Source organism: Alligator mississippiensis, chromosome 2, assembly GCF_030867095.1.
Source record: "Alligator mississippiensis isolate rAllMis1 chromosome 2, rAllMis1, whole genome shotgun sequence".
NCBI classification, from domain to species: domain Eukaryota; kingdom Metazoa; phylum Chordata; order Crocodylia; family Alligatoridae; genus Alligator; species Alligator mississippiensis.
In genome coordinates, this window is record NC_081825.1 from 198,843,708 (window position 1) to 198,858,043 (window position 14,336).

General features: G+C 41.5%; 1 protein-coding gene across 2 annotated transcripts in view; it reads left to right on the top strand.

Annotated features, from left to right (window-relative positions):
* Positions 1 to 14,336, top strand: part of AMPD3 (adenosine monophosphate deaminase 3) — a 53,011-nt gene that overhangs the window by 35,501 nt on the left and 3,174 nt on the right. For both annotated transcript variants that reach the window (XM_006271064.4, XM_019477144.2), the window contains exons 11-14: positions 2,585 to 2,748; positions 6,761 to 6,881; positions 8,138 to 8,311; positions 12,312 to 12,422. In XM_006271064.4, the coding sequence (XP_006271126.1) occupies positions 2,585 to 2,748; positions 6,761 to 6,881; positions 8,138 to 8,311; positions 12,312 to 12,422 (570 nt within the window). The remainder of the gene's footprint in view (positions 1 to 2,584; positions 2,749 to 6,760; positions 6,882 to 8,137; positions 8,312 to 12,311; positions 12,423 to 14,336) is intronic.

Sequence of the window (14,336 nt, forward strand, 5' to 3'; positions counted from 1 at the left end):
GGGGCCAGTCTGGGACCCTGCCACATGCCATATCCAGTGCCTGTAACAGCTCCTTTGGCCAGTTTGGGACAAACACTGCATACAGTGACTGGTTTGGCCAGTCTGGGATGCGAGTTATATGCGACACCCACTTCAGCTGATGTGAAGCAAATGCCATATGTGGCACAGTCCCAGACTGGCCAGAGTGGGTGCTGGATCTGGCAGGTGGGGGAGGGGGGAGGGGCTCTGAGCCTGACCTGGCCCACAGGGCTAGCCCCATGTCATTCTTCTGGCCTGTGGACAGGTCCTTCATCTGGCCCACAATGCCAGGTGAGTTTGACACTGCTGTTCTGGATGATAGCTTGGGTATTGGATCCAGTGCACTAGCTATTACAGAGCTACACTGTCATGTTAAATGAGCACCATCTAGAGGCATAGTAGATCAAATAATTTCAATTAACATACAAAACCCGTTTTTCTGGTCTGTCAAGAGAGACTAATACAACGATGTCCATTTCAAATGTCTGCTAAGGATGATACTGTACAGTTTGTGGATTATAGAGGTGCATCGATACATTGGTCCAATATTGGATCAGTACTGATATAAAGAAAACTGTCTGTATTGGATATTGGCCCGATGGGGATGATAATTTGGCTGATAAATGCCAAAAAGGCTCCTGCCCCGCCCCTCCCTCCCTGCGGGGGGTGGGGTGTTGATCTGCCCCCTCCCCCCTCCCCTTCCCCTTCCCCCACGCCGGATTTACCAGCTAGAGGCAGCTGCATTGGAAATCAGATCCGTATCAGCCCATACGCCTCCTTAAATATTGGCTATCGGTATCGGCCCCAAAAATCTCTATTGGTGCACCCCAAGTAGATTATGCTTTTAATGGTTTGGGGGATTGCTGGGAGCATTTTTACCTACTACAATGGATATAATGATGCCTAAATTGCTTTTTCCCCCATATCATTTTCACTGTTCTCCCACAATATAGAGATAACATGTGGTTAAGTTCAGTTGACGTTAAGGTCTACAGAATGCCTGTAGGATTTGGTCAAAACCTTTTGATCTAATTCATACTCAGAGGCTCAATTATCTTTTTTTTAAACATCCGAGAAGTTCAAGTATCTTTATTTGTTCTTACCAGGTTCCTTTTAGCAACAGACCTGGATATGCCACCTCAGGCCTGTCTTGAAGTTAATTCAGTTTGCATAAAAACCAACACATCCTTGTTCTGTAGTATTTATTACCTGTTAGGCTTTTTTGGCGTTTCATAGAATCATAGAAAATTAGGGTTGGAAGGGACCTCTGGAGGTCATCTAGTCCAATCCCATGCTCAAGGCAGGACCGTCCCAAACTAGATCATCCCAGGCAAGGCTTTGTCTAGCTGGGTCTTAAAAAAACCTCCAAGGATGGAAATTCTACCACCTCTCTGGGTAACCTGTTCCAGTGTTTTACTACCCTCCTAGTAAGAAAATTCTTCCTTATATCAAACCTAAACTTCCCTTGCTGCAACTTGAGACTCTTGCTCCTTGTTCTGTCATCTGCTGCCACTTAGAACAGTCTAGTTTTTTCCTCTTTCAAACCCTGCTTTAGGTTCCACACATGCAGAACAGGAGGAACAATTTTGGGATTGGGGATCAGATCCCAGTTGTGCCATTACAACTTGCTTGGGCTCCCCCTGAAGTGGCACGTTGGGCTAGGGTGGCATAAACTTAGTGTGTAGAGTGGGTCCAAGTGCTCTAAGCACTAAGCTATTGGTAAAGAAGGGTGGGAAGGTGGCAGCTCATCCTGGTTGTGTTTGGAAGCAGAGCAGTTGGTGCCACTGCATTTTGTCCAGAGCTGATCCAAGAAGTGTGCTCCGAGCATGGTTGCTACATTAGGCAAGTGGAGGTAAACCTTCTCGGAGGATCCTGACAGGGTCTAGCTGTGACATAGGTACCAAGCTGCTCAGCCCTGTCAACCCTGAGCTAATCTACTGATGTAGATCTTTAGGCACCTAAACATCTTTAACATCAAAACCATAGGTGTCTTTTGCCTTTAGGGTTAGGCAGAAGCTGAATTGGAGATTCAGAGGATTGCATTTTTGAATTTAGGTCCTTGAATCTTTGTCTGATGTGGACTTAGTTATCTAACCAAATGAAAAGCCATCCTCTTATATTTTGAACCATTTCCCTGGACTGTAAATGTAGCTAATGCTTTTATGGAAAAATTGGCACATGGCAGAATCTAAGATTATCTATTGGTGGACTGCTTATTTTATGGCTCATCCCTTTTTATGTGTAGTGTAGTTGTCATATTATGTTCTTTGATGTGCTTCCTGGAAGCTTCCCTTTTGGCTGGAAAAATACCCAGGAGCAACATTTTACAGAATTATTGTTGTTGATTCAGTAGCATTATGACATTGGCCATGAAAGCACAGATGTCTTTGTAATATGGTCAGAGACTGACACTCTTGAAGAATGGAATGGCTAGAATGCTGTCAGAGGAGGGCAACTACTTATGGAGAAAGTGGACTTTTAATATTAGTAGCACCTAAAACAAGGGTTGATCAATTTTAACATTTCCTTATTCAGAATAATTGTTCCTGCAAATCTCTTCTGCCAGGTAACCGGCTTTGACAGTGTTGATGATGAGTCCAAACATAGTGGCCACATGTTCTCTGACAAGAGTCCTAGCCCAGATGCCTGGACCAGTGAAAGAAATCCTCCATATAGTTATTATTTGTATTACATGTATGCCAACATCATGTTGCTTAACAACCTTAGAAAGTAAGTACAATACTAATTTCCTTCTGCACAATTCTGTGCTTGACTGAGAATAAAACCCAACAATCTTGGCCGCAGTCTAAAATTATGTCCAGATTTTATATTAAAGCCCAGATTTTATATAAAGTATATTAAGGTTTTATGTTAACATCAAGAATATTTAAAAAGCTAATTTCAAAATGTTTAGAGTGTCCCCTTATATTCTGAAAATACATAAATTGCATAAAGAAGTTAAATTCAATATTGAAGTTTGTGTGTGGGATCCCTCAAGCAGCAGATACCATATTTACTTGAATCCAAAATGAGTGTTTTCCCCTCCTGTCACCAGTGCTGGGGTGAGGCAGATACCAGGGTGAGGGGGTAAGGGATAGGGGAATAGACATAGGCATGAAGAAGGCAGGCACAGAAGGTGAGGGGGCAAGGAGTCTGGCCCCTTGTCCCCCCCTGCTGCTTTGTGGGGAGGAATTTAAAACAATCCTCCAATAATTAGATGCCGTACAAATTTATATTTTTCCATGTTAAAATCTAATTATTGAGGGGGGCCATCATAAATTCAAAGTCATATTGGATCTGGGTAAATATGGTACATACAGCTATTTTGCCCGACACTCACATTTACTCACTTTGTTGATGGAAGCAAATATTTGTTTAACAAAATCCATTAACCTGCAGCTATGCATATTAGAAACTGTGGCTCCCCTTGCCTCTGTGAAGGATGTTTTCCTTAGTTTAAGATGCTCTAAACTAAATATATGTCATACGCTTATCCACCATTGTAACTTGCAGCTTCCAGTTAGTTACCTGATGCATTGTGTCAGAATGAAAACATTGAAATGTTGACTCAGTAAAAGCAGCTCATAATCAAAGATACAGGAGGTTCTAATTATAAGACTAGACTATGCTTATTAAAGTACAAATTGTCTAATTTTCCAGTAGAATTTAGTAGCGTGGGAACAGCTTGAATTGGAATGCATTTTATCACATGCTGGGTTTTTGAATACAGCATAACATAGGTTTTGAGAAGGCACATCCAACAAGAGAAAGCATATTATCGCTGAAGCATTCATTCCTGATATATTTGTTACTTCACCAAGAGGCATGGCTGATCTCATGGTTTGTTATCTGCTATGTCCAGCACATAGTTGTCCGAATCACAGCTTTTTGATATAGTTATGTGAGAAATATTACCTGCCTTATTATTATAGGTGTAAACTAGTTCTGTTTCACAAGTAAAACAGGGAGTGTAATAAGTTTCAATAATTCTCTCAAGTCCTAGCATCTAGATTTCTTTTTCTCACCCAGCTAAAAAATGGTAGAGTGATCTAGACATGTACACGTTCAGAAATGTATAGTTATATGCATTAATGCACTGCTGAGGGGCTGAGCATCTATGATTTCCATTGCATCTGTGTGCTCAGTGCTATGTAAAGTCAAGCCCTAGTGAGTTATCTTTTGAATTTTAGAACAGTATAGGGTTAATTTAAAAACTTTTTGTCAAAATTATCTTTCTTTGGTTAAATCATCTTCCTTTAAGACAGGGGTAAAATATATGGTCCATGGGCTGATCTGGCTCGTGGAGCCATAAGAACCAGCCTATGGGTCTTGGGCCAATTCTGGACTGTGCATTGGAGCACTGTTCGTGGCACACAGGCGCAGCATGCAGTGCCCCAGACTGGCAGAGTGCAGCATGCTTCATGTGCTCTGTGCTAGCCCAGTAGTCTGGCACTGAGCCCAGCTTGCACGTCACTTTTAGCACAAGCCCCAGAACAGGGCAGATGTGCTATCCACAGTACAGGGGGCAGGGAGTGTGCTGCTTACAGTGCCATGCTGGACCAGCCATGTGCGCTGGATCCAGTGTGGCCCAATCTGGCTTGTAGACTGGCCCAGAGACCCTCATCTGGCCCATGGGCAGGATGAATTTGACACTGCTGCTTTTAAAGATTTTCCATAACAACCTAGAGCATATGTAGCTCAGAAGGCTTACAGTTTATGCCTTTGGATCTCCCTCCCCCTAGTTCTTTTTTATTTTGTGCAAGGAGAATATTGAAAGGAAGTGAGGGGCTTTTATTATTTGTTATTATTAAATTTAATTAAACTTTATTTGGCTTCTTTTATGAGAGGCTATTGTGAGCCTTTAAAATACTTAACTGCTGAGTTATGCAAGTAAGAAAAAAGACCAGAATTTGGCTTTGTAATGTGGTTGGGTCTCATGAGAGGTAGAAGATTCAGTGCCTCCTTCATGCAACAGAAGGGTACACCGAGTACTGTCCATGAAATGACACTGCACCCTTCAGCTAATTTATCTTGGTGTGATTGCTGACCAGTTCAGTTTCTTATAAAATTAGTAAAGCCTGCCTAGGCAAGGAATACAGGGAGAGTCCAGCAGTTTGCAGTAAAATTTGACCCTTTTGACTTTTTACCCCAACTTCAGTGACTTTAGGAATTCACCCGTAGATTCCATTCCTGACTCTGCTGTTGACCTATTGTGTGACCTGTTGCAAGGTCACTCTTGCATTAATGCTACAGTAATATTTCCTTAATTAACAGGAGCATGTGAGGATTGTTTTCATTACCTATTATTATGTGTTTTGGGATTCTTATACAGGACAGTGCTATAGGTTGGCAAAGCATGGCCCATAATTTAATTTGTCATTGGTATTTCCTAATTATCATTCAAAACAATGTTCTCTTTCCCCTATTCTAAATGTTTCTTTCCTCCACCATGTCATATAATAATGAAATGTAATAGCAGCATATTTTTAAACTCCTTGTACTTGTATCAAGCCATTTTTCTGCTTCTGTTCAGTGTTCCCTTTCCAGTGGAACATTAGAAATGATTAATTTATTTCTCCCAGATTCCTCTCCCTTTTTTCTGTCCTTGAAGTTCTCTCTTGAGAAGGCAGAGTTTCTCCCAATTTTGAGAGAGTTCTTTGCCAGTAATCTTGACATATATTTATATTTTTTAGTAGTGGAGAACTGTCTGTACAATCTATGACCTTTACACTTGAAAAGATTGAGACTAGGTACCTTTCCTAACCTAATCTGAAACAGAATCCAGGTAAAATTTCCTAATCCTCTGTGAAACAAAATCCATATACAATAACCCCCTTTCTGGTTTCTATTAACTCAATTATTAACAATAAGCTCTTCTTAAGCATGACTGCCTCAAATTCCAAGCTCAAGACTGCCCCCAATCCACAGTCTTATACTCCAGAGGCCACTCATTACCTCACCTAGGGTGCTTGTACATGTGCCGGGAGGCTGTTTTAATGCTCTGTAATTAGTGTGTTGGAACAGACTCGATAAGCCATGTCTGCTGGAACATGCTAAATGGTGTGCTCCAGTCAGCCTCCACATCTTGTGTGTCAGTGCCCCCACACTTAAAAATGATGGTGGGGGTGCTTAATTAAAGCTTGTTCGATGAGCTTTAGATATAGCACCCCCCCCGCCTTTTTGAAGTGTGGGGATGCTGATACACGAAATGCTCCAGGCACTTTAATTACAGCATCTCTCGGAGCCACTCTAAAAGAACCTCCTCCCCCACCCCCCAGAATATATGTAAAAACACCCCTAGATATAGAACAGGTATGATCCATGAACTCAGCTGAACTCTTCTAAGCCTTATTCAGCAGAAACACCTGCTAAATGTTGGAATCAATATTCTGGCAGCTTGTTGCAGAGCCATTTCATGTTTTTGACTAACATGCAAGTCAGTGAAGGTGGAAGGTGCCTTCAAATATTTCTGTCAGTACATTTATTAATTGAGCTTCTTCAGGAACTGACAGGCTGTTTCAGTTTATACAGGATAACTCAGGCCTGTTATGGTTTTGGAATCTTAGCAGTGGTGTCAAATTAAGGCACTAGTAACTATAATATAAGCACACACCTGTGTGACTAGTTTCATAAAATAATAACTTTGGGGGTCTATTCTCCCATTGATGTGCATTGTTATGGCAATGGATCATTTATATGAAATAAGTGAAATTATGATTTTCCTTATTTTTAATTTCTACAGGGAGAGAGGCATGTCTACCTTCTTGTTTAGGCCTCATTGTGGAGAAGCTGGGTCAATCACTCATTTGGTATCAGCCTTTCTGACAGCTGACAACATTTCTCATGGACTACTCTTGAAGAAGGTATTGAAGCTAATCAAAGCAGGCATATCAATTAATAAGAACACCACAATTAATATGAACATTTTTTCATTCCCTTAATGCATGATAAATGTAGAAGGTGGAATCCTAGCTTCATAAAAGTTAATGGGAAAACTCTCCTCAACTTCAGTGGGACTAGGGGTTCACACATTGTTTGGAAAATTTGAAGTTAAAATAATTGGCCACAGGGTGGCAGATTTGTATCAATCACTAATAATTCTGGTACAAATAGTTTTCCTTAGAAACAGTGATTTATTTAGGAAGGCCAAAGAAATAACTGGAAACTGTGGGTAGTAACTGTCCTAAAATTAAACCCAGACATTGTACTAGGGTTGTACATATCCACAACACCGTGTTATTTCCCTCTTCAATCTATAAGCAGTATTTTTGTGAGACCAAGAATGGAATAAACTAGAAAGCTAATAGAGGTAGTACAGGCTTATGTCTATGTTCGTGGGCTTACTAGCCAAAAATGATTATGAAGTCAGCCCCTAGAGCCTGCATACATTACATGCTTGCCCACATTTATGACCTCTCTCTTTTGCTTCTGAAATCTGACCCACTTAGTGACAGCCTTTCATTGCTCAGCATGTTCCATTGTAGCTGTTAGGTACCCGAGTTTAAGTTTTTTGGGGCAGAGGCAAAGTGCGGAACAAAGCTGTCTCTAGCTCAGTGTTTTTCAAACTTTTGAAGGCATGGAACCCTTTCATGCCACTTCTGCTGTGGAACCACTACCCTAATCCTAAAGGCTGATGTAGAGCTAGGCACCTCGGCCTGGCAATAATAGCATACTGCCTCCTAACCTGCCCCGCCGCTACCTGCCCCCCCCGTCTCTTTGCAGAACCCTTAATGACCTATTGCAGAACCCCAGGGTTCCACAGAACACAGTTTGAAAGCCACTGGTCTAGTGCTGTCTCCTTTCTAGGATATGTTAAGGCCAAATAATAATTACGAGTTAATGAGAATATTGTCCTTCTGCTTCAAAAATATGTATTTATTTCTTTTTTTTTAAGTTGATGAAATTCTAAGGTATAATTTAGGAAGTGTAGAAGAAACCTTGATACAAAAAACCCCCCAAAAAAACAACTCCACAAAAGGCAGTTCAGTTTTTCTGGTCATAATCCTTCTGAACTAATTTTCAATGAGGCTCTGTCCTTTTTCTCTGATTGAAAAACTCCTTTCTTATTTATCTGTCACAGTGCCGTTAAATAATGAATATCCATATTGTTTTTGTACAGAGTCCAGTTCTCCAGTATCTTTATTATCTTGCACAAATCCCTATTGCCATGTCTCCACTTAGCAACAACAGCCTATTTCTAGAATATTCAAAAAGTCCACTCCGGGAGTTTCTGCATAAGGGACTTCATGTTTCTCTCTCTACAGATGATCCTATGCAATTCCATTATACAAAGGTAAGTAATGCAGAAAACTCTTGTTATGAATTTAGCTTAGTAAATAATGCCACATGGGCCTAAGGTGACCTGAAACCCTCTTTATCTCATTGTATAGTACAGTGGTTCTCAACTTCTTTGGACTCAAGGCCTCCTTGTTAGAATTGAGGCACCACTCTATAACTTTTGTGAATTGAGTGACACCCAACTTCAAAAACTAATTTATAAATGTATATACAGTACAGCGCTTACCTCCTTGCAGAGAGGCCAGGCAGTGGGACTAGGAGAAGATTGTCTAGGCAGAGAGCAAACCAGAGCCCTGGCACCCTGGTTGAGAATTACTGGTATAGTATCTGATGCCTCATGTCTTTATATTAATCTTACTTCTAGATTTTATGATCTCCATTGGATTTCATTGGTAGGAAAGTCTAATTGTCCAATTGCTTTTGTTTAACTCTTGCTCCTCCAACTATTAGCTGCTAGAGTACAGAAGACAAGGAGGAGGTAGCTGGGAAATTCCTATGCTAAAGCCTTGATAAACAATGAATCTGGATGAAGCACATAGATTCATAGATTGTAAGGCTGGAAGGGACCTCTGAAGGCCATCAAGTCCAGCCCTCTGCACCAAGTAGGAAAGACAACTTCTGTCAGGTGACCCCAGCAAGGTGACCATCCAGTCTCCTCTTGAAGATTTCCAGGGTAGGCGATTGCACCACTTCTGGAGGGAGCTTATTCCACAGTGAAGAAGTTTTTCCTAATGTTGAGCCTAAAATGGCCTTCCAGGAGTTTGTGACTCCGAGTTTTCCCCAAGGGTGCCCTGGTGAACAGTTGTTCACTGAGCCCTTTATGTATGCCTCTGATGTAGTGGTAAGCTGCTACCAAGTCCTCTCTCAGCCTTCTCTTTTTCAGGCTGAAGAGTCCCAGATCCCTCAGCCTTTCCTCATATGGCTTGTTGTGCAAGTCTCTGATCATACAGGTGGCCCTTCTCTGGACTCTCTCAAGCTTTACCACATCCTTGTTAAAGTGTGGCACCAAGAACTGGACACAGTATTCCAGCTGCAGTCTCACCAATGCCGACTAGAGAGGGAGAATCACTTCCTTGGTTTTGCTGGAGATGCATTGATTGATTGATTGGAGATGCATTGTTAGCCCTGCTGGCTACAGCATCGCACTGCCGGTTCATATTCATACAGTGGTCTATTATTACCCCCAGGTCCCTTTCATTCATAGCGATGGTCAGGTTGGCATTGCCAAGCCTGTAGGTGTGCACGGGATTGTTTGTCCTCAGGTGGAGCACTTTACATTTCTCGACGTTGAACTTCATCTAGTTCCAGTTCGCCTAACTTGCAAGCCTGTCTAGGTCTGCCTGTAGCTGCAACCTATCTTCACGTGTGACTATGCTTCCGCATAACTTGGTGTTGTCCGCGAACTTGGTCAGTGAGCTCTTCACCCCCACATCCAAATCATTGATAAAGATGTTGAATAGCACTGGACCAAGCACTGACCCCTGCGGGACACCACTGGCCACTTCCAGCCAAGATGACACGGACCCGTTCATTAGAACTCTCTGGGTCCTACCTTGCAGCCACATATTTAGGAAGAAGAACATGTCACTGGAAGATTTTGAAGGCTGGACTGCACTGAACTATGTGTCAGTCTATACTAGACAAGTGGATATATAGTTTTTGTATTCTGTAGGTCAGCACTTTGAAAAGCCATGGTCTGCTTCACTGCCCCACTCATCTCTGCATCCTTAACAAGGGGGCAAGGCAGCTTGTGTAGGAATTTGCTCCACACAATTTGTGGCATCTTAGAGTAACCTGGTGCTAGCTTAATATTTCACCTCTTTATATCACACAAAAGAGCCAGATTAGAAGTGGGAAATTGTCCTGCCAGGGGTATTCATTAAATATTTAGGACCAAATCCTGCAAAGTATGTAGGTTCCTACTCCCATACAAATTAGATACTTAAATACCATACGAGGGCCTGTGAGCCATAGTCTGAATTTTTCAAAGTAGTCTCAAGGAAGTCATAATCTGTCTCCTTCAAGTAATTGTCCACATACGAATTCTCATCCCCTGAGCTTTGACTGGAAACATTCTGCTTTAGCAGGAATTAGAGTGCACCCCAGCTCTGCCCCTCCTGATATCCCTGCACTGAGGGGGTAAAGCACTTCTTGCTCTTGTTGACCCTCAGAACGATTCTGGGAATGAAGGAAGGTTTGAGTAGCCCATCCCACCAAAATTAAGTACCTAAGAAAACAAATTTAAATAAAATTAAATTGCAAGTTTAATAATGAATTACTTGCAATATATATAGGACTAACAGTATAGGTAAGGCATATCAAGCAAATGATTAAAAATGATAAGATAACAAGGGTTGGCCTGTTGGGGAAACCGACTTCTTATTTAGATTTAAAAAACTATGGGTGCCTATACATGCGCTCCAGGGCAAGATGTGCATTTTAAGGAGTGCTCTCAGGTTTCTGTCAGCATACGCTGCTGCCATGTGCTCCACACTGCTTTTTTTTTTTTTTTTTTTCAGTGATGGGTTGTTGTTTGTTTTTTTTTTGACACTGGGATCTCTGGGTATCAAGAAAACCTGCTGTACTGCAAATTAGCAAGGCCTATGGGTGCACATGCTGTGTACAGTTTGTGGCACCTCAAATGGCTTTGAGACACTGCAGACTGCACATGCATGCTCATGGGGACATGCCCCATATGGCCATCATTTAATTAACCCATTCCCTGGAGTTTTGCCTCCAGAGAGCACTGAGCCTATTTTAGTCTCTAGGGCTCTTTTATCAACCACTGGAAAAAAATCAAATGTGGTCCCTGCACAGGCCATAAACTTAACGGAGCTTGCAAATTATCAATATCAGTGAAGTCATATCTCCTGCAAGACTGCTTTTAAGCCTTTAAGGAGCTTACCCTATCAGTCAAGTAAAACAAGATGAAAACTTTAAGGATGTTTTCATTGCTCCTCAGACCTGTAGCCTTGTGTACCTTTGATGTTCCACAGGGTACTTCAGATCTAACTGCACATAGTTCACTCCCCAGACACTTGCTGGACATGCCAGTCCCAATACCAGAGTTAGTGTTTTCCCCACAAGGATTATGAGGTTAGGGGTGTCACAGATACGGCCTGTAGTGAGTCCTATCATCCAGATCATTTAATTGATAGATGTTAAAAGGTTTCACCTACTAGCTTCATAAAAGCAAATGGTTCAAAAAATATCCATAACTGGGTATTTGGCTGTATAAAATTATGCTATGAGACCACTAAGGTGGGTCTGCTGCCAGCGGTAAGAACACATTCAAACAGAGTCCAAGTTACTTCTATAGTATCGCTCTGTAAGCAACACCTGCAGGACAGCCCTCTGGAGCTCTATCCACAACTTTACAAAACATTATATCATTGCAGAAGCCTTTAGGTATTACACATATCAAGCTTGGCAGAGAGTCATACAATTACTGTTCACCCAGGAGGATTTGGAGACCCACCTGCGGGTATGTGGGTACTGCTTTGGAGTTGCCCACATGTGAGAATTACGTACGAGGTCAACTACTAAAAGGAGAAAATGAAGGTACCTATCAGTAACTGAAGTCTGAGATGTCTTATCTGCATGAACATTTTACTCATGCCCTCCTTCCTCTCTTCCTTAGAGTCAGTATACTATAGGACTCTGTGGCTGAGAGGAAGAGAAAGTGTGCATCACCCTTTGTCCCCTGGGCATGGAGGCACAAGGCACTGCTAAGGTAAAAAGTCTCTGGTCAGAGGTCAGGGGAATGAGATGTACCCAGAAATGAGAACGTATGTACAAATACATCTTAAAGAACTCCAGTCGCTGGTCAATATGTTTCAGTCATCCGTAGTTCTAAGTTGAAAAACTTGCTAATAGTTCATAGAACAATTTTTTTTCAGTGAGTGTAAAACAAGTTGCTTGACCATAAGTGATTACAGATCAAACGTACTTTTATTGAGTACTGCATAAGTTAATGCACAAATGTGGTTGTCTAGGAAGCCCTTATGGAGGAATATGCCATAGCAGCTCAAGTGTGGAAACTGAGCACTTGTGACCTGTGTGAAATAGCAAGAAACAGTGTACTACAAAGTGGATTGTCTGATAAGGTATGCTTGATGTTGTATCTTTTGGGGTTATTTGCTCAGCGTACAGTCTATGTACAAATAGTTTTGTTTTCCTGATTAATCTCAGGAGATAAAGTTTCTCATTCTTATTAGGCTTCTGGGAGGCAAACGTTACACTTTTGAGGTTTTTACCTTTGGGGATTTGTAGTGTAATTCAACCCCTTTGATGTAATGCAATATTACATCATTATGTAATCCACCAACATAAATCAGGCAGCCATTTAAATCATGTAAGTAACGACTTCAATATTAAAGACATCACTTAAACTCAGGGTGCTTGCCAATTTGTGCAGGAACAGCCAGCTCTGAGTTGTTCGCACTTTATTAAGCCTCTTTACTTGGTTAGTGAGAACTTTACTTCTAATAGTAGCCTTGAAACTGACCGTAACTAAGTTTCAGGGTTTGTATTAGCACAGCTATTAGTGAGCAAGATGGATTAACTACCAGCTTTACATATCAGGGAGTTTTCTGATTGACAGACAAGTCTGCTGCCTGTGGCTTGACTTTTGTCAACTGCCTACCTGTGCCGTGTTCATTAGAGCTCTGTATTTGTCTGGTGGCCTACACTACAAATATGACACCTACTAAGAAAACAATATATAGCTGATCTAAGATAAGATTACTCTACAAAATACTAAGCTCAGAAGGGGACATTAGATCTTCCAAGTCTGACCTCTGGGTAACACTGGACTTAGAATTTCACCCAATAACTCAGGTGGATTAAAGCAGAAAGGCATCCACTTCTATGGTGATAGTGTCCCAGTCCAAATAGACTGCCCGTAAGATCTCACGGCTTCAAGCCATGTTAGAGAAGCTTCTTCATCTTTTCTAAGTAGCCATCTCAGGATGACATTAAATGTTAGACTTAGATCATACTAAAACTATGGAATATAAAGTGGTGTTAAAAAGTTAGAACATGCTGCAAGCAGTCTCATGTTGAGGATTAATATAATTTTTGGCCTGTAGTTCTGTTTTAACATGAGTGCTGGCAAGCAGTGGTGTGGCTAGGAGTCAGGACACAAGGGCTGTATGCTGCTTTGGGTTGGGGGGGGGGGCGGAGAAAACAGTGCATCCTAGAATGCTGGAGGACTGCAGATTGCTCATCTTATCTCTGTGGAGCAGACTGAAGTTACTTTGACACAAGCTGGGTATCACAGCCCAGAGTTAACCCTCACCTGAACTAGCATAAAACTTTGAGATGCTCAAAGGACACTTACGGCTTAATGATCTGTACCATGATGATGCTCACATTTTAAGTGTCCTTAGGATGGTCTAAATGTAAATGTGCAACTCTACCCTCAGTTGTTTTGGACCATTCCTTTTGAGATAGCATCCCAGCCATGTCCTAGAACAGCAGTAAAACTATCCAGATAGCTACCACTTCAGGGCACAAGAGGAAACAATCACCTATTTTCTTACAGACATGAAGTTCAATGCCAACTCATACAAGGAACCTAAGCCTCTCTAACTTCTCATTTGAAACTTTTTGCACTCTAGCACCAAGATTATCAGCCACTGAGATGGCATACAACATTGGGAATAAAATATATAATCATAGGCTTCATAATCCTGAAGAAAGTAAGGTCCTGAGCTTGAAGTCAGTGGTAATTTTCCCATTGACTTCAGTGGGTTTTGGATCAGGCTGTGAGAGTAGATGCACTATTTGTTTCTTGCAGCATATGTATAAGCATGATGATTTTGGTTAAAACTAGCAACATTAATTTTTTAGCTGATTCTAACTTAAGTAAAAGGCACTTCAGGAGTAATGTTAAACTTGGGTAGAAAGAAAAAGCTTTTCTTGTTGAACCAACTAAGAATATGGATATAGCAAGTTAGATACCTAGAAGGAGGTTGACCTGCTAAGCATTATTAACCACATGATTAGCTGGCATGACT